Raw genomic sequence first — 17,782 nt, 5'->3', positions numbered from 1 at the left:
GCAGCGAGTTTGAGGTCAAGAGACTCTTGTCTTCCAACGCAACAGGAAATGAAGACAACAAACAACCAGAATCACCCAAAAAAAAATAGAAGATTCCGGCAAAAGATTACATACAACACCAGGGATTCCCCAGTCGTCACCGACCTGAGTACTGATCTGGCCCTCAGCTGTTTGACTCGGGCAGAGCGGACGGGATGCCGTATTTTCAGCTGGGTGTGGTCGTATGTGATGGTTTGGGTCAGGAGATGGGTTCATGTGTAGACACTGAGACTGAGGAAAAAACAGGAAAAATACATACAACACCGAGGATTCCCCAGTGGTCACCCACCTGAGTACTGGTTCGGCCCTCACCAGTTTATCTAGGGCAGAGCGGACGGGATGCCGAGTATTCTGGTGGGTATGGTCGTATGTGATGGTTTGGGATAGTATTTCTGGCTGTATGGTGGTGATCAGGGGTAAAAGGGGAGAAGCAGTGTTAGGGTTATATGACTGGATGTGTTAGTCGGATTTCTTCGGTGTCGTGAAGGCTTATTTCCACGATATGTTGTGAAATAAGAAGAGCGATATGTCCGGTCGCTTCTTTATTCATTTTGGAGAAGGATAGGCGATGGGTGATGAATGATGAGATGACAGGAGGTTATTCCGGTAGTTCGATATACCCCAGCTCACAAATCTTGCAAATGCTGCTCACCGGGTCAACTTTTCCTCGTCATAGTGTCCAAAAGAAGAGATGTCGACCGGAGATAACAACCGGACATTGTTTCCCAACGCTGATCACGTAAGGAAGAACAGTGCGATGATGGTGTGCGATTGCGAATTGTGCCGAACAAACATCTCGGGCTAAATCAACCCCACTGCAGCATTTGGTGGGGGGAAAAAGGCAACGCGGGGTTGAGGAGGGAGTGGTGATGTAAATGGGTATAAATATAAACACATCGTCATTGCCTCATCTCTTGCTTGAGTTCTCATCAGCAACGTCACTTGAGCATCACGATACGCACACAAAGAGAAGAGGGAAACGTGAGAAGAAAGAAATCTATCAAAATGACCAAGGTTCTGTTGACTGGTGAGCGGCTCACTGATTTTGATCTTTTGATGGCATGCATCATATACTGACGTAGATTGCAGGCGGCTCCGGCTTCATAGCGGGTATGTGATCTCATCATCACCACGTTTAAAGATTCATCGTGCACACACACACACACGGTCGGATCCGTTGCCGGCGGTGGAGTCTTCCTCGGACCGGACCAGCTCCGATCAACCATCCCGGCGCTCAGTTTACTAACAACAACAACAACACCATAGCCCACATCCTCGACCAACTCCTCTCCGCCTCTCACACCGTCATCACAACCGTCCGCTCCCAATCCAAAGCCGACGCCATCACCTCCGCCTACCCCTCCCAAACCACCTCCGGCCACCTCACCGTCGCCATAGTCCCCGACATCGCCCAACCCAACGCCTTCGACTCGGTCCTCCAAACCCACGGCTCCGGCCTCGAAGTAGTCCTCCACACCGCCTCCCCCTTCCACTTCAAATTCAACGACCCAAAGAAAGAGCTCATCGACCCTGCCCTCATCGGCACAACCTCCATCCTCTCCGCCATTACCCAATTCGCCCCCTCCGTCCGCCGCGTCGTCGTGACCTCCTCCTTTGCAGCTATAATCAACGAGGCTCACGTCTCCGACCCCTCCACCGTCTTCTCCGAAAAATCATGGAACCCGGTCACGATAGATGACATCCACCGCAACCCAGCAACCGCCTACCGCGCCTCCAAGACCCTGGCGGAAAAGGCCGCCTGGGAGTTTGTGCAGAACAAGGAGAATGACGCAAAGTTTGACTTGGTCACCATCAACCCGCCGATGGTCTTCGGGCCCGTGGTCCACCATCTTGCTACCCTCGAGGCGATCAACACTTCTAATGAGAGGATCGTGGATGCCATCAAGGGGAAGTGGAAGGGGGAGATACCCCCGACGGGCCAGGCTTACATCTGGGTTGATGTGCGGGATGTGGCGACTGCTCACGTAAGGGCTGGGTTAGGGCTTGTGGAGGGGGTAGCTGGGAAGAGGCTGTTTGTTGTTTCGGGGTGGTTTTCCAACGCTCGAATCGCGGAGGTGTTGAGGAAGAACTTTCCAGATGATAAGGAAAAATTGCCTGAGGAGGGGGTCAAGGGGGGAGAATTGCCGGAGGAGGATAAGAGGTTTAGGTATGATAATAGTGAGACGACGAGGTTGTTGGGGATTGAGTGGATTGGCTTAGAGAGGAGCATTGTTGATACGGTGAGGAGTTTGAAGAGGGTCGAGGTTTCTGCTTAGATATAACACCGTTGATAGCGTTGGAATACAGTATATGATATTGTTGTAAATTCTGGATCGTGATGGATGGCGGGACTCAGCCCTGCGCCTTGATCCTCTTCATGATCCCGTCCTTCCACTCAGCATACGCCTTCCTTTTCCTGTCAGTGAGAAAGTCGTATCTCTCCTGGAACATCGTATCCGCCCGCCTGAGCTGGACGGGTTCCGCGTTCCTTTCCTCTCTCTCTGCATCCTCCTCATCATCCCGTGCTCGTTCTTCATTCATATGCACAAAATCCTGCACTCCCTTTGCCCAATCCAACTCCAACCAACCATGACGGTTGATCACCAAGGCAGACATATCCAGATCCTTGAGCTTGACATCATACCACCACTCCCACGCCTTCTCAGCATCACCGTCCTTAACATTGATCTCGACCTCCTTCCTGGCTCTATTCAACGTAGCCACGAGTTGCTTCCGGAACTTGATGTACGTCGACTGATCCAGATCTTGGCCGGGAAACGTAACGCCTCGCCAGACAAACAGATACAGAGCACCGAGTAACGAGACCAGGTTGATTTTCACCCACTCATCCTCTGTCGGTTTGCCATTGGGACAAACGATAGACTCAATCCCGGAGGCCACGATAGGGCCGATACTGGCTGGGCCGAGTTCCTTGCATAAAAACCGCAGCGTTGGCCGGATCCATAACGGTAAAGGTGGTGGCTTTCTGTTTGACTGGGGGGTGGTCCCTAATTTCTTCTTCGAAGGGGTGCCATCTGCGTTACTGTCCCGAAAGTCCGCTAGCGACTTCTCCTTGCTTGGCGTTGTTCTCCCTGGTAGAGGCCTGCTTTTGCTGGCTTGTGGTGAGGTACCAAGCGGCGCAAGTTGTTCTCTTAGTTTTGTGCTCGGTGTGCGGACACGACCTTCAAGACCACCGCGAGCTGGTGTTCCTCGCCCTGGGGTTCCAGTGCCAGATGGGAGGATTTTGTCGAGATGGCTGTAGAGGCGTTTGTAGATGCGTGGCGGGATGGGTGGCCGGGGCTCAATAGGGGGCAAGTTGAGGGTGGTTTTGAGTCTTTCGCAGGCGATGTGGGCACAGGCGTAGGGGCGGGCGATTTCCTCTTCGGCTTTGAGGGTGCTGGCTTTGTGACGGGATTGGGCGAGGAGGGAGCTGGCGAGCTCGGTAAGTTGTGGGGGGAGGGCGGCGTTGTGGGTTGGGATGAGGGAGAGGAGGGCTTGCTCGATGGAGCGGTTCATTGTGGCGATGCTGCCCCTATGAGTCGGGATTAAGTGAAGATGTTGAGTGCAAGTGAGGTGAGAGTTGTGATGAAAGCTGAGATATTAACCAAGTTAAATAAGTAAGGGAAGAATGTAAGAAAGTAAGTGAGCTCATTCAATTCCGAAGTTCTGTGACAAAAATACCGTCATTAATGGCCATCAGTTCATAGACATGATTTCGTGTGTGAGCTGGACTCAGACGCGAAACGCGAGTAAGGGACGAGAAGGCGCAACGCCAGGTCACGTGTAGCTTGCCGAAAAGAGTGGGCTCTCCAGCGGGGAAATACCGGGGTGGTGGTGCCGGGTGGCTCAGGGTGCTCTGGCCACTGCCAAGGCCTGCCGTTGAGGGACCGAGTGTTGAGTGGCCAGCCGGCGCTGAGCAGATGTTTCCCAACGTCTGGCCTTGCATCATCTTTGAGTTTGTCTTCCAATCTCATCCCGCATTCCTTTTTCTTAGGGGACGTAAACAGTTGCTGTTAGAGTGAGAGTGGTCGCAACAACAACAACAATGGCTCTCCACGCAAGTGGGCTGCCGGTATGATGCCCCGCCTCCCACCTTCCATCTTGACCTTCCACTGACGTGATGCCGTAATCTTCAGAGCATCGCAGCGGCGACGTCGGAACTGTGGCCGTCTATTACAAAGTCCCTGGCCGTCCTTTCCTCGACGACGCAGCACGCCCGTGTCTCGGCTGCTCCTGTACCAAACCCGACATCCTCGACGACCAAGCTTCCTAGCTTCATGCGCAACGCTCCACTGGCAAAGCTCGCTCTCGAAACATCTTCTCAGGCAAATGTATCGCCTACCAACATTCTCTCGGTATTATCTACAATGTCTCCCGGCTCCATCGCTATGGCGAACCCCCTCATCCGCAGCTCTCACGCTGCCCTGATGGCCCGTCGACCCGTCGGCACCGTCCTCGGTCTTCGCTTCATGAGCACCACTCGCCCCCCGATCCGTATGCAGTCTGTCTCCTGGCCTGCGCTCAAGACGCTCGATGCTCTCCCGCCTCGAAATGTTCAGTATCGGTCTTTTGGTAACTCCAACTTGGTTCCTCACCACCTCCTTTCTCGCACCGAGGCTGCCGCCAACCGGAATCCCCAAAGCGCACCTACCCAGGCCAGCTTTTACCAGCTCCTGCTCAAGGCCAACATGCCTGCCATAGTAGTGGAACGGTATCAGTCTGGTATGTCTTTCCCTCTCAAGGTTATGTTGACTACGCTAACTTTACCACAGGACGCTTTGCTGCCAACGAAAGTGCCACGCAAGCATATAATCAGGCGCTTGCCATGATTGCTGGAACACTTGGCAGTGCCGGTCAGACCTCTGCGGGAATCAGTGAGCAGGCTGCAGCTGCTGGACAAGCAATTGCCGCTCAGCGCAACGGCGGCAATGTCGCTGTCTCTGCTGGCGTTACTGGAAAGGGTGGTGCGCTTCATGTTATCGTCGACGAATCGTTCGGTAGCGCTGCTTTCCGGTGGTTTAAGTTTATGCTCTGGTTCAGTTTGTGCGCCTACGTCAGTCTCGTGGTTATGACCATGGTCGTTGAAACAGTTAGTTCGCTGAAGAGACCTGGTGCCAAGGTTGACACTATGGAAGCCAAGGCCGAAAACCAAAAGGCTCGATTCTCGGACGTTCACGGCTGCGACGAGGCCAAGGAGGAACTTCAGGAGCTCGTCGATTTCCTGCGCAACCCCGACAAGTTCAACACACTTGGTGGTAAGCTCCCCAAGGGTGTGTTGCTTGTCGGACCTCCCGGTACTGGTAAAACTCTCTTGGCTCGGGCTGTTGCCGGTGAGGCTGGTGTGCCCTTCTTCTTCATGTCTGGCAGTGAGTTCGACGAGATTTATGTCGGCGTGGGCGCCAAGCGTGTCCGCGAGCTCTTCAATGCGGCCAAGGCCAAGTCTCCTTCCATTGTCTTCATTGATGAGCTGGACGCTATTGGCGGCAAGCGTAACTCTCGCGATGCTACCTATGTCCGGCAGACGCTGAACCAGCTTCTCACCGAAATGGACGGTTTCTCTCAGAACAGCGGCGTTATCGTCATTGCGGCCACCAACTTCCCCGAATCTCTCGACAAGGCTTTGACTCGTCCTGGCCGTTTCGATCGTCATGTCGTCGTCTCTCTCCCCGATGTCCGAGGCCGCATTGCCATCCTCAAGCACCACGCCAAGAAGATCAAGATGGCTGCCGATGTGCGTATGGAGGACATTGCCGGCCGTACCTCTGGTCTTTCTGGTGCTGAACTTGAAAACATCGTGAACCAAGCCGCCATCCACGCCAGCAAGCTCAAGAACAAGGTCGTCACGCAGAAGGATATGGAATGGGCCAAGGACAAGGTCATCATGGGCGCTGAAAAGCGGAGCATGGTTATCACTCCCAAGGAAAAGGAGATGACTGCCTACCACGAGGCTGGCCACGCCCTTGTTGCTTTCTTCAACAAGCAAGAGGGCGGTAGCCATCTCTACAAGGTCACAGTCTTGCCTCGCGGTCAAAGCTTGGGTCACACCGCCTTCCTCCCGGAAATGGATAAGTACTCTTACACTGTAAGAGATTATCTTGCCATGATCGACCGTGCCCTTGGTGGCAAGGTTGCAGAGGAGATCGTGTACGGCAGCGAGTTTGTCACTAGCGGTGTTAGTGCTGTAAGTGTACCCGCCGCGTCCACGTTGGACCTGGTCTGAAGTGCTAACACATTTACCTAGGATCTTGACAGTGCCACTCGCACCGCCTGGCACATGGTTGCCCAGCTCGGCATGTCGCCCAAGCTTGGCCCCGTTGAATACCTCCGCAAGTATAATGAACTCAGCTCGGAAACCCGCGCCATGGTCGAGTCCGAGGTCAAGAAGGTCCTGGATGACTCTTATGCCCGCGCCCGTGCGCTGCTCCTGTCGAAGAGGACGGAACTCGACCTGTTGGCTAAGGCTCTTGTCGAGTACGAGACTCTTGACCACGACGAGGTAGTCAAGGTCCTCCGCGGCGAGAAGCTCACGGACCGTATTGCTGTGCCCGTTGGCCCCATGACGGTGCCAGCACCAACCGATCCCTTGGAGCCAGGTCTGCCTCTGCCAGGCCTGGGTGATGATGGTGATGGTGGGAGTGGCGGTCCACCACCGCCTGCCCCACCACCACCAGCGCCAGCGAGGACGTCATCGGAGGAGAAATGAAGAAGATGAAACGATAATGGGTTGGTTGGGTGTGTTTTTCGATAGCGTAGATTGGAACGATACGGAAACAATCAGGCGGGGTGGTTGGTGGGTGGATGGATTGGCATTGATGGCGTTTTTATGAGTTGTGATTACACTGTCCTTTTATTGGTTTCTTTTATCTTCTTTGATACATTTTCTTTCCCCCACCAAATGATGTGGTGGGTGAGGCATACATTACTACACTCTTCCATAGCGGTCTTTAAAAAGGTCATAGATGAGATGAGCGAATGTATATGTAAGTTGTGAGATGAGAATGGCTGCTGAAATGAGTGTGGATAGGTTGTGAGGGTAGAGGTTTTAATAGAAGATCTTTAAAGGCGTCTCATACCTACCTACCTTAGGTCAGATGCCTACCCAGACAGAAAAGGCATGATCTATACCTCCTCTTGTCAGTCTCCTACATCTTTGCAGACCTTGCAGGGCTTCTAAGCCTTGCATTGGCTACAAGCCTTGCAGAGAGGGCAACACTTGCAGAAAAGCCCGCACTTGTAGACTTGTAGACTTGCGAGAAGAAGAAAACCAGGATATCTAGCTAGAATAGAGAACACACATTCTTCACGCATGAAAAACAATGGCCTTGAAGTGTAGGGATCTTTTCTGCAATATCACCCCCCCCTCGCGCCACTCTGTCTAACCTAGTCTTTTGTCAAGTCTTTCTAGACAAGCTTGTTATTTTCGTGCTTTGAACTCGACGTATATACGCAGGGGGACTTTATGCTGAAAAAGGACGATGCTGAACGAAAAGTTATAAGCCAATTCTGTTATGAAAAGGAGATGTTTGTTTTGGCAATTAAGGACTTGTTGTTATTCTGGTGAGAAGGAGAGGGGAGTTTCAAGTGTTCTGTCTATCAAATAAAGCAGCAGGTTTCCAGAAAAGAAAAATACATATCTGCCAAGGAAGGGGACGGGTATCAAATGATAGTTCTATCAACATGTCTAGTGACTTGAACACAATATGGCCAAAGTGTTCCTGGAGATCACATTATAAAGCACAAGTTCACTGAATCTACCAAAAAAACCACCCGCTTAACATTCCTCACCTACTAACTACTACTACAACAACAAGACTACCAAAAAAAAGGGTCATTCATGAGCTGCTGCTAAAAAAACATACAGAATGGATATCAAGATAGAAAATTAAACCCTTTCCCCCCTTTCTTTCTCCCTCATTTCCACTCCCACTCCTCACCACCTCCGCCTTTCTCCCACCCCACCTTCTTTTTTTCCCTCCACAATCCTCCCCTCATTCATTCGAAGAAAAAAAAATAACAAGTTTGTGTGTGAGTGTGAGTGTGAGTGTCGTAAACATATGTGAGGAAAAAAAAAAAAGACAGCTGACATGGGGAATAAAGCTAGGCTGTGTGTTGCTAGGAAAGATCGCGAGAAAAGAGGAGCTTGGTTGGTATAAAGGAAAATACAAAAAATGGTAGAAATAAAAACGCCAGGCTGCAAGTAGGCTTTGCCCCTTCTCCGCAAGCAAATGAATCGTCGTCGTCCAGAGAAATAATAGAACCCTTCCTACTCGTCGCAAAAGTGGTATAGAGACAATGTACAAATGAACCAAATGACCGCCGTTGAAAAAATCATGCTGTTTACATCCACCATCACCGGCTACCCTTTAGCGACCGAGGCCACCAAGGGCGCTGATGCGGGCACCAGAAGGCCTGTGGATCAGGCTCTCCGAGTGCTTGCCCACGACTCCCGCTTCCTGGGGGACGGAGTGGACATCAGACTGAGATCCGTCGATATCGTCCTCGTCGTCCTCGACGATCTTGGTGGGGATGTCATGGTGTCCGTGGAGGTAGTGCTGAGAGCCTCGCTCAGGGGTCGTGGCCGTGCTAGCGAAAGACATGCTAGTGCTGCTGCGGTTGGGAACGAGATCCGGTGTGGGTGGGATGCTAGAGAGCCGCCCGCTGTTCGGTCGGAGGAGGGTATGGTCATCACTGACATCGGACGTTGCCGCCGAGCTGCGATCGTCGTCGGACCGGGCGATGGAGATATTACTCCCTCGGCGACTTTTCGACAACCGCGAAGAACGGGAGGCCGAAGAATCCGACCTCCCGTGCTCCGCGTCATGTGCAAGTTGGAGGCCTTCAACAGCGGCCTGACACTGTTCCGAAATGTTCCGGATGATATGGGCGATGGCATCGGTCTTGTCCTTGAGGTGCCGATCCGCCACGTCGATGAATGCTTGCGTAGAGATTCGTCTGCTAGCAGCATTCAGGTTCTTGAGGAACCGCTCGTCATTGCTAGACTCGCCAGTAGCTTGGGCTACACGTTTGTTAGTCTGAAAGATTCTTTTACAACGGGGAATAAACAACATACCTTCAACCGCATCAACGGCGTCTTGCGCAGCAAACCCAGCCTCAATCTCAGCAGCGAGCTCCTCGGGAGACGTCAGAGTCTTGACGAGGTGCTCCATGTGGTGATGTTGGCCAGAAATCAAGCTACGCAGGTGAAGCACAACACGGCGGGCTTCGTCACGCTGTCTTGAGATGGCTGTGTTGGTGGTCTGGAGCGTTGACAGCTCCTTGCGATTCCTCTTACGCTCGCGCTCAAGCTCCTCGGCAATCTCCTGCTGGAGGACAAGAGCCTCAAGAGCATCGTCACGCTGCTTTTCGGTGCCAGCCAGACGATTGGCAAGACGAGCGGCGTCGTCCTTTTGCTGATCAATAAGACTGCCCAGGCGACGGTTCTCACGCTTGTGCGTCTCAATCTTGACCTTGAGATCTTGGGTCTCCTTGGTGAGGGTGTCAGCGAAGGCCTGGAAACGTTGGAACTGCTGCTTCCAATTGTCGCACTCCTCCATAAGGTAGTTGTTCCGCTTGTTGACCTTGCCGAGTTCGGTGTCCATCCGCCCCTTAAGGTTGATAAAATCCTGCCAGGCCTCCAACGCGTCGCGTGAGTACTGGTTACGTTCACGGACAATCTCGTTCAAGTGCCGCATGGAAACCTTGGTCATCAGTGGCTTCTTGACCGACCCTCCAAAAACAGCCTTCAGGCCGGTGTTGCGGCCCATCTTCTCGCACACATGGTCCATCACCGACATGACGGCATCTTGATTCCACCATTCAGGGTCCTGAATAGACTCAACCTGTCCACGCATGACAATAATCTGACCCGCGGGGACAAGCTTGCCGCCGCCGTACGCAGAACGCAAGTGCTGGGGAACACCCGATGGTGTTACATCACCATTCAGAGCCTGGGTAAGGCGGGTGATGAACTTGGTGCGCTGGTTAGGCTGGAGCGCAGAGGGGGGGTTGGAAGTGAGCACAAAGTTGCGGTCAAGATCCACCACCAGAGCATCTGTCGGCGCAGTGAAGAGCGTTCTGCACTCAGCAGTGATACCGAGGATGTACGGGCCAGGCTCCTCGACAAGGTCCTTGGCATGGCGAGCATGCACAACAGGGACATAGAGACCACTCCACTCATATACGCGCACACAGAATCTGACAGTCTCGGCGGCCATGGTGAGCATGGCTGGGTAATGACTGACAAAAATGATGCGGCGGGTGGGCGAAATGGCAGCCTCGATCACACCAACAATGTTGGGAACCGAGAGACAGCAGAACAAGGGCCACATGGCAAAGTTTTGGAACCCAGTGGGCGAAGAAGGAAACTGGTAGCAGAGCGCATAGTCCTTCATGTCGATGCGAACCAAATCGTTGAGACGAGGGGCGGGAAAACTCAGAATTCGGGAAACCTCCTCGGCGTGAAAAAGGTTAGTAGCCTTGTTCCAGTGAATCCACATACCACGCAGATAGTCGCCGAGCAAGTTGTACAGCGGGTAGCGGGAGAGGAACGAAAGGCAGTAGGGGATCCAGTATTGCTCGTCCGGGTTGTCGTAGAAGTCGGGCTCGGTGCGTTTCCTGAGATCGCGGATCGTCTCGGCTCGCCTGTCATCGGCGCGGGACCACACCCGCAGGCAGATACCGTAGAGAGTGTGGGAGGAATCCTGCTGGAGCACAAAGGCGTGGTGGACGCAGTGAGGCTGGCTTCTGCCGGTGCAAATCTCGACATCGTGGGGGAAGCATGCCTACATCAACGGGTTAATAAGCACATCCAGCAGCAAATCTGGGAAAGTTTCCATGACATACCCTCATAGCAGAGTGCAAAGCACGAGCAATCTCATTGTCCTGCTCGAGCCTGGGACTGCTCCCAAGAATCTCGGGAAGCCAGAACTGAGGAACGGCACCCTTCATGTGGCCAATCTTGCCCTGCTGGGGCGTTGGAGCCTTCACCCATTGCGAAGGCTCCCGGCCGACACCACAGACCATGTACGCATGAGTAAGGGTCTTGGGAGTGCGCTGCTGAGGTTTGGCGCTCAACTGGCCAGGAATTGGCTGGGTAATGCGGGAATGGAGGGACGAGGTGCGGCTCGGGATGACGAGGTTGGCGTCTTGCTGATCACGGGTGACAGGACGTCCGTCGCGGTGATCACGGTCGCTGGTTCTCGGACGGGTGAAGGAAGTGTGGGCTGTTAAAGAGGGCGCCATTTTGAGTTTGTATGGCACTCAACGGCCAATCCGTCTTCAGTGGTTGACCGCGGGAGCGCCAGCGTTGGAGCTTCTCCGGTTTTTTTTTGACGTAGGTTGGAGCTTGTCTCAATCAAGGGGCAGCCACAGCCGGAGCGGTGATCGCCCGGAACGTGTAAAAAAAACCCAAAAAAAAAAAAAACCAGGCGCCTGCCGTTGTCGTCGTTGTTGACAGAAGAGAAACAACCACTGCCAATGCAGTGAAGCGGCGAAGAGGTACTGAAGCTGAAGCAATTGCAGTGGGAAAAAGGCCGAGTGGGCACGCGGGACGCTAAGATTTCAGCGTGGAGCTTGTCGGCTGGCGAAACGAAACACCTTGGACCCGACAGACTGGCTGCTGATGCTGCTGCTGTTCTCCCTGCTGCCACTTACTGCTTGCTTCTCAGAGAAGAGAGGAAGCAACAAGAGCCAGAGACTCGAGGAGAACCAGAGGCAGAGGCAAAGGCGTAGGCAAAGGCAGGAGACGAGATAAGAAAGGACCGTGATGGAGAGAGTATGAGAGTGAAAGTGCGACCAAGCTCGTTGAAGAGAGGCCCTGGCCCCTCGCAGGGATGCAACGGAGCAATCAGAGGGCTTGAGGCAGGTCGGGCTCAACTGTCCTGAGAAGCTGGCTGCAGGCGTGGTCACCGTCCACGGGGAATTGGGAAATAAGGTGGACGATGCAGGTGCAGCTAGGGGCAAAGCGGCCAGGGTTTTTTCAGCAGGGGCCTGGGTCCAGGGCCCATCAAGATAGTCACTCATTTCGAAAGTTTGTACCCAATACTTGCCGTGATCCGCCAATTGCTACCAAAAGGTCCGCAAAAGCATGGGATGGCATAAGTTCCCAAGACTTCCGTTGCCATCCCGAGTGGCCCCTACTCCATCGTGACAGTGACAGTTTCTTGACTGCTGCAGAAGAAGAATCATCCCTCTCCTTGATTCCTGAATTCTGCCGCAAATCGAATCGATTGCTCAATGCTTCATTACGGCAGTATCCGTTCTCTACCTCGTTATCTTGAATCAAAGTCATCCATTCATTCATTCATTCATTCGCGAGCACGACAGGCAAAAGACAATGAGTCCTTTTTCGTGAAATGAGTGGATTCGATCGTCGCTCTCCCCAGTTGTAATTAACCCACGGGTGGTCTTACCATTACACAACGCCACGCTTTCTAGGGAGGAAAGAGAAACCTCGGGCTTTTGGCCAAGTGAGAGCCAGCCAGCTGGGTCCCATGGGTTGGCCGTGGTGACGAAAGAGATGGCACTGATGGCAAGCTGGCGACGAGTCCAGTTTAGCTGGAGATCAGAATTCATCATCATGGGTACGTCCGTAATGGCCCAGGCTGTCAATGACTGACATGAGCGGTCTGAGCAAACGGGCAAACGGACACACACGGCGCACTGATACCGGGGACGCCGCGTGTTTGAGGTGATGGAAGCCGAAGAGATCAGCGCTCCCCGTGGACCGGCAGCAGCATCGAACAGAACAGGCTGCTGTTTGGTGCGGTGAGCCGGGTGGTGTGCTTCGGTGTAGCCTGGAAAGTGCCCGTATTGCTTCGTTGTGTTTCCGTTTCGAGTCGACCTCCCCCCGCGGTGTCAAAAAGCAGCAACAAACAGCGCCGCATCCTGCTGCAAGTTCACGAAAAGTGCTTCTGAAACTGGCAGCGGATGCAACCTTTTGGACTATGTGTTTGTGTTCTGGGGGCACGCTTTGACCCCTGATCGAAAAGACGCAAGACGCACGATGCTCCGAGCGTTTGCAGCAAGCGGGGAAACAACTGGTCCAGGCGTTTTCAACGGCTAGACGGATCCCGCTGCCGGCAGAGGGCGAGAAAATCCAGTCCTTTCTTTTGGAAAGGGATTCCTCCTCCTCTGAATCCTATCTGATCACTGACTTGGATGATAGGTCGAAAAGCCCGCCAAATCGTGAGACAAGCCACCCTATGCAAGACGGCAGACGCACAGGAGAACTGCCCTTTGATCCACGAAACATAACGCAGTCTGCAGTGCAGATGCCACAGTTGCATCGCTGATGGATAACAAGCCACAGGAATCATGCGGAGGCACATCAACATGGAAATGCGCCGGATTGGTGCAATGTTTCCTCGAGTCAATCACCGTCGCAATCAAGCCAACACGAAGAAGCAATCACCATGGCTACTTTTTTAGAAGAAAAAAATACAGCAACCCCACGGCAGCTCGCAGCTTTTATTGTCTTGGTGGCCTCTTAGTAGGCCATGATATATATCTTACCTAGGACAAGCCTAGGTGAGGGGCAGACCCAAAAGCAGCAGTCGTCACATTTTCATATCCAACGCCCATATCCCGTGTCATAATACACCTCTGCTATTGGAACACAGGACCCGGTTTCGAGTACAGAGCGAGGAAACTCGACGTCGGGAAGTGCCATGCCCTCCCTCCCGCCACCTCCGCGCCCCGCGGGAAGGGGGAAAACGAGACAAACGGTGCCGACAAGATGTGCTACCGCAAAACCCCACGCATGAACAAGTGCTTGGCTGCCCTTGTTTGAGGAAGAGGGGCGGGGAATTTGATATGGGCCGCAACGGTATCACAAACAGTCGCAACGTCCCTCGTTTGCCGGTCCCTGATCACGTCGTCAGCATCTCTCCCTTTTTTGGAGTATTGAGCGGTGAAGAATCAAAGAATTTTCATCAGAGAAGAAAAGGCGAGAAAAAGCAACATGACCCCATTCCGATGACAGGCCAGGACTTCCAGGCCTGCCTGGCTGGTGGTATTTTCGTGTCCCTGTCCGCAGTGCGGGGGACTGCAGATGTGAGGGTCCGAATTGGGAAGGATGCCCCTGGCTAAGCCTGTTTAAGACGTTGCATTGGTTTACGCGATGAACCTGCTTGGTCAGCAGCAACATGAGGCCATCGCGAGTTGACCTTTTTGGTATGCCGAAGAATCCGGGAGTTGGAGTGACAGTGATGATTTTCTGTCATTCAACTTCAGTTGATCTTCTCTATAAAAGTGCCAGCTATTGATAGCGTCAAATTTGGTGTGAAACGGCCACTTATGCCGGCGCCGTGAACAGGCTTGGCTGGTGAAAGGTCCAAGCACCGTTGCGATCCACCGCGTCCACGTGGGGTCAAGGTTGAGGGCTTCGTGAAAGAAAATAAAAAGAGCGGCCGTTTTCTGTAGTTTGACAAGTGGCAGTTGGTGATGAGAAGTGAGACTCACACATACAGACTATCTCTATCGGAGTTTCGCCAGTCGAGCCCAATGTCAATTCATGATCCAAAGTCAAATCAATCAATTGCTGTGGAATGGAGGCGGGAGCTAGTGTAATTAAGAGATTGGCTGGCTGGGTTGTTCCATGCTCCTATCTTATCGTTGCCTGCCGGCTAACGGTCCCCACTGAAAAATTGCGATAAGGCTTATCGGCGCAACGCGATCCCAGAAACGTCAAGCACCGATTCAACTCTTTCATCATCAAGCTTTCCAGCTACAAACATTCTGTATACACCATATCGCGTACCACATGCTATAGGCCCTTACAATGGCCGACTCCTCATTTCTCACCGACCTGTGCACCATCTGCCACGCCGAACCCCCGAAATATACCTGCCCGCGATGCAAAGCCCAGACCTGCTCTCTCGCCTGCAGCAAGAAACACAAGACTCGCGCCAGCTGCGATGGCGTCCGCAATCCACGAGAATACATGCCAATCCACGAACTACGCACCCCTAGGGGTATTGATCACGACTTCAACTTCCTCTCATCCATCGAGCGCGAACGTCTGCGTGCCGAGCAAGACATCGTCGAGGTCCGCCGGCTGATGGACGCCAAAGAACTACACCCACCAACCCCAGCAGAAGAACAAAAGCTTTTTCGCAAAGTATGGGACGGTGACAGGCTAAGCTTTGAGCCTGTAGAGAACAACACCCAGCACAATGCCATCGTGGCCCAACTGCGCCGTCGGCTGAGAAACCTCGACATTGAGGTGGTGTACATGCCCAAGGGGATGAGCCGGCAGCGGGAGAATAAAACGTCGTGGAATAAGAGGACCAACGCGATAAACTTCCAGGTTGAGTGGTTGATTTATGATTCTACGTCGCAGCAGAAGCCATTGAAGGTGCTGTATAAGGCGCTGGAGAGTATACCGCTTTATTCGGCGTTGACCAATACCGTTATTTGGCACAACGGGCAGCTGGATCGTCTTGTGCGCGAGGCAGATCCGGAATATGATGAGAGGAACCCGTTGAAGAAGCCGAAGGCGGAATACATTCCCGTTACGATTCAAGGCCAGTCTACACCAGCGTGGTCATCAGCACCATACTGCTTCCAGAACCCGCTGGACTCAACCTGGTTTTCGTTCTCGTCGGCACCCTCTGTTGAGTCGACACCAGAAGAACAATACCATAAATACAGCTTTTACCTAAAGAAAGCCACGAAAGAGGCGCCCAACAGCAGGACTTTGATCCCGCTCTCCCCGGACAGCAATTTGAAAGATGCGCTGTCCGGAAGAACAGTAGTTGAATTCCCTACCATTGTCGCCATTCAACCCGGCTGCCCCCTCCCACCGTTACACGAAATAGGGGACTGGACGCCCCGTCCCCCACCGCCACCGCCGGCACCCAAGCCTGTGAACGAAAAGAAAAGAACGCTTGAGAAGGGTCCTAGAGGGAGGGGTGGTCGAGGCGGCGGGAGGGGTGGGAAGAGGGTTAAGTTTGAGAAGGGGCAGGATACGAGGGGTGTTGAGGAGAAAGCAAGTAGCTCGGACGAGGAGGGGCAGATTGATGAGGATGAGGGTGTAGAGATGGAGGATAGGGGGCAAGGGATCAGGATTGATAAGGATGAGAATGGGGTTTTGAAGGTAGATTTGGGGACGGGGGGGATGGTGAATATGGATGATGTGGCGAGGGCGATGGCGATGGATCAGGAGAGGTGGGAGGAGGAGAAGGAGAAGGAGAGGAAGACAGTGAAGTTGCCGGGTGGGGGGTGTTTGGTTGATTACGGGAGTGATGAGGATTGATCGGGATGTGGAATTGCTGTGATGTTGGGTGAGAAGATGACATTTAGAAAGACATCAACAGGCACATATGTGACAGTGGCTGGCTGCATTGACTGTGTGCTTTGTTGTTCAAGAGAGTGCTGACATGGAATCCATAAAGGGCATTCTCGTCTTCCACTTGTTAGGTGCCCTACAAACTACTTGATGGCAAGACAATGGAAACCGACAGGGGACTCTATGCTTGAGACTGCAGGTCGAGAAGAGAATATTCTTGATTATTGGTTGGTGTTTGATGGACATGGTGATATAACAAAAGACAGGCTTACATCTAGATTTTGAAGAGGGTAGCAAGAACACGGCGTGGTTTGATGTAAATTATTGGATTACGGCCTCTCACACCATGCTCGGGAATGGAGTTTCTACACCTAGCAAAAGGTCGTAGGTGATGTTGAGTATCTAAAGTGCGAAGTTGTCCGTAGGTGTTATTTTGTGAGAGAGTATGATGGGCGTCTAGTTGGTGAACCAAGGTACTTCCAGGATGGAAGCAGATGACGAATAAAGGCTCTGCATTGATAGGAGTCGGTGGCTGAGGTTGTGCGGTGATGATATGTTCCTGATGGCTACTACTATCTTTGACGAAGGGGTAGTAACTACTTATGACCAATATTTCAACGAGGTGGACAATCCATTGCAGTGCCTCGACAGTTGCTGAAAACCGACGACAGTAAGACATAGTTGCTTCAGGCAAATTTCCGCTGTGTACGATGCAGTCAGCATTTAGCCGTGCTGACCAACAGTCAGGACTTGCTCCTCGCTTGATGGCTTTCCTAATGATGGTACGAAGGGTATATATACCCCCCCTTCTGTGCCGACTGACATCCTGATGACTGGCAGGTTTTCATCCCGGCGGTGCAATTGGCTGTTGCGACGGTCAGGATTGCCTACTGTGCCTGGCGTTCTTGGTTTGAAAATTCTTTGGGGATTGGGATACATTTTTGTGAGTCGATGGGTTCGAATTCAGAATCTAGCTTAATGAGCTGGGTTTTTTAGAGATGGTTGGGGGTGGGTCTTAGGTTGGTGAGGTTGGGGGTTATAATGTGGTTGTCTGATATGGATAGGAAGAGGTCTGAAAGTAGGTTTGGGTATCCAGGGGGACTCTTGAGGTATTTTGGATGAAGTTTATGGTTTGTTAGAGTATGAAGTACCAGTTGGGAATGCCCTCCAGCCGATGTATTGAGTGTTGACATCAACGTGAGGAACTGTACGCCAGGTATGCCAGGTGAAAGTCAAAGGCAGTACCGTTTCCAGCCCCGTTGAATGAGGGTACGGTCTTATGGCTAAATCGATACAACCTTTACGTTTCATTACTTTTGAGATGGGAGGCACCGTGGTCAAATTCACAGCTTACTCTGCTGCCAAAACACAGCAGACTACTATGAGAGACATCAAGCACATCACCTAGCGCCGACATGTGGACTTTACAGATCCATATCAAACCACGACCAAGTG

General features: G+C 52.6%; 5 protein-coding genes across 5 annotated transcripts; 3 read left to right on the top strand and 2 right to left on the bottom strand.

The window, feature by feature from the left end:
• Positions 1-804: 804 nt before the first annotated feature.
• GRE2_2 (methylglyoxal reductase (NADPH-dependent) gre2) lies at positions 805-2,370 on the top strand. The gene is made up of 3 exons (XM_062911049.1): positions 805-1,066; positions 1,129-1,149; positions 1,306-2,370. Exons 1-3 carry the CDS (start codon positions 1,045-1,047, stop codon positions 2,313-2,315), a joined length of 1,053 nt encoding a protein of 350 aa, XP_062767052.1. The 5' UTR covers positions 805-1,044; the 3' UTR covers positions 2,316-2,370.
• A 21-nt stretch (positions 2,371-2,391) lies between these two features.
• QC763_306040 (uncharacterized protein) lies at positions 2,392-3,555 on the bottom strand (the record flags this gene model as incomplete). Its single annotated transcript, XM_062911048.1, has 1 exon — positions 2,392-3,555. One exon carries the CDS (start codon positions 3,553-3,555, stop codon positions 2,392-2,394), a length of 1,164 nt encoding a protein of 387 aa, XP_062767051.1.
• Positions 3,556-3,904: 349 nt separating this feature from the next.
• On the top strand, positions 3,905-7,104 carry YME1 (i-AAA protease yme1). Its single transcript, XM_062911047.1, has 4 exons — positions 3,905-4,111; positions 4,176-4,761; positions 4,812-6,220; positions 6,281-7,104. The coding sequence occupies exons 1-4, from the start codon at positions 4,085-4,087 to the stop codon at positions 6,740-6,742; spliced, it is 2,484 nt and encodes an 827-aa protein (XP_062767050.1). The 5' UTR covers positions 3,905-4,084; the 3' UTR covers positions 6,743-7,104.
• A 660-nt stretch (positions 7,105-7,764) lies between these two features.
• QC763_306020 (uncharacterized protein) lies at positions 7,765-11,955 on the bottom strand. Its single transcript, XM_062911046.1, has 3 exons — positions 10,882-11,955; positions 9,110-10,820; positions 7,765-9,055 (listed from the first exon to the last, which is right to left on the bottom strand). The coding sequence occupies exons 1-3, from the start codon at positions 11,278-11,280 to the stop codon at positions 8,403-8,405; spliced, it is 2,763 nt and encodes a 920-aa protein (XP_062767049.1). The 5' UTR covers positions 11,281-11,955; the 3' UTR covers positions 7,765-8,402.
• A 2,863-nt stretch (positions 11,956-14,818) lies between these two features.
• Positions 14,819-16,294, top strand: QC763_306010 (uncharacterized protein; the record flags this gene model as incomplete). Its single annotated transcript, XM_062911045.1, has 1 exon — positions 14,819-16,294. The coding sequence occupies one exon, from the start codon at positions 14,819-14,821 to the stop codon at positions 16,292-16,294; it is 1,476 nt and encodes a 491-aa protein (XP_062767048.1).
• Between the last annotated feature and the right edge of the window lie 1,488 nt (positions 16,295-17,782).

This window comes from Podospora pseudopauciseta, chromosome 3 (assembly GCF_035222475.1).
Source record: "Podospora pseudopauciseta strain CBS 411.78 chromosome 3, whole genome shotgun sequence".
Classification (NCBI taxonomy): Eukaryota; Fungi; Ascomycota; class Sordariomycetes; order Sordariales; family Podosporaceae; genus Podospora; species Podospora pseudopauciseta.
Note: the sequence above shows the minus strand (reverse complement) of the source record. Positions and strands in the feature narration are given on the sequence as shown.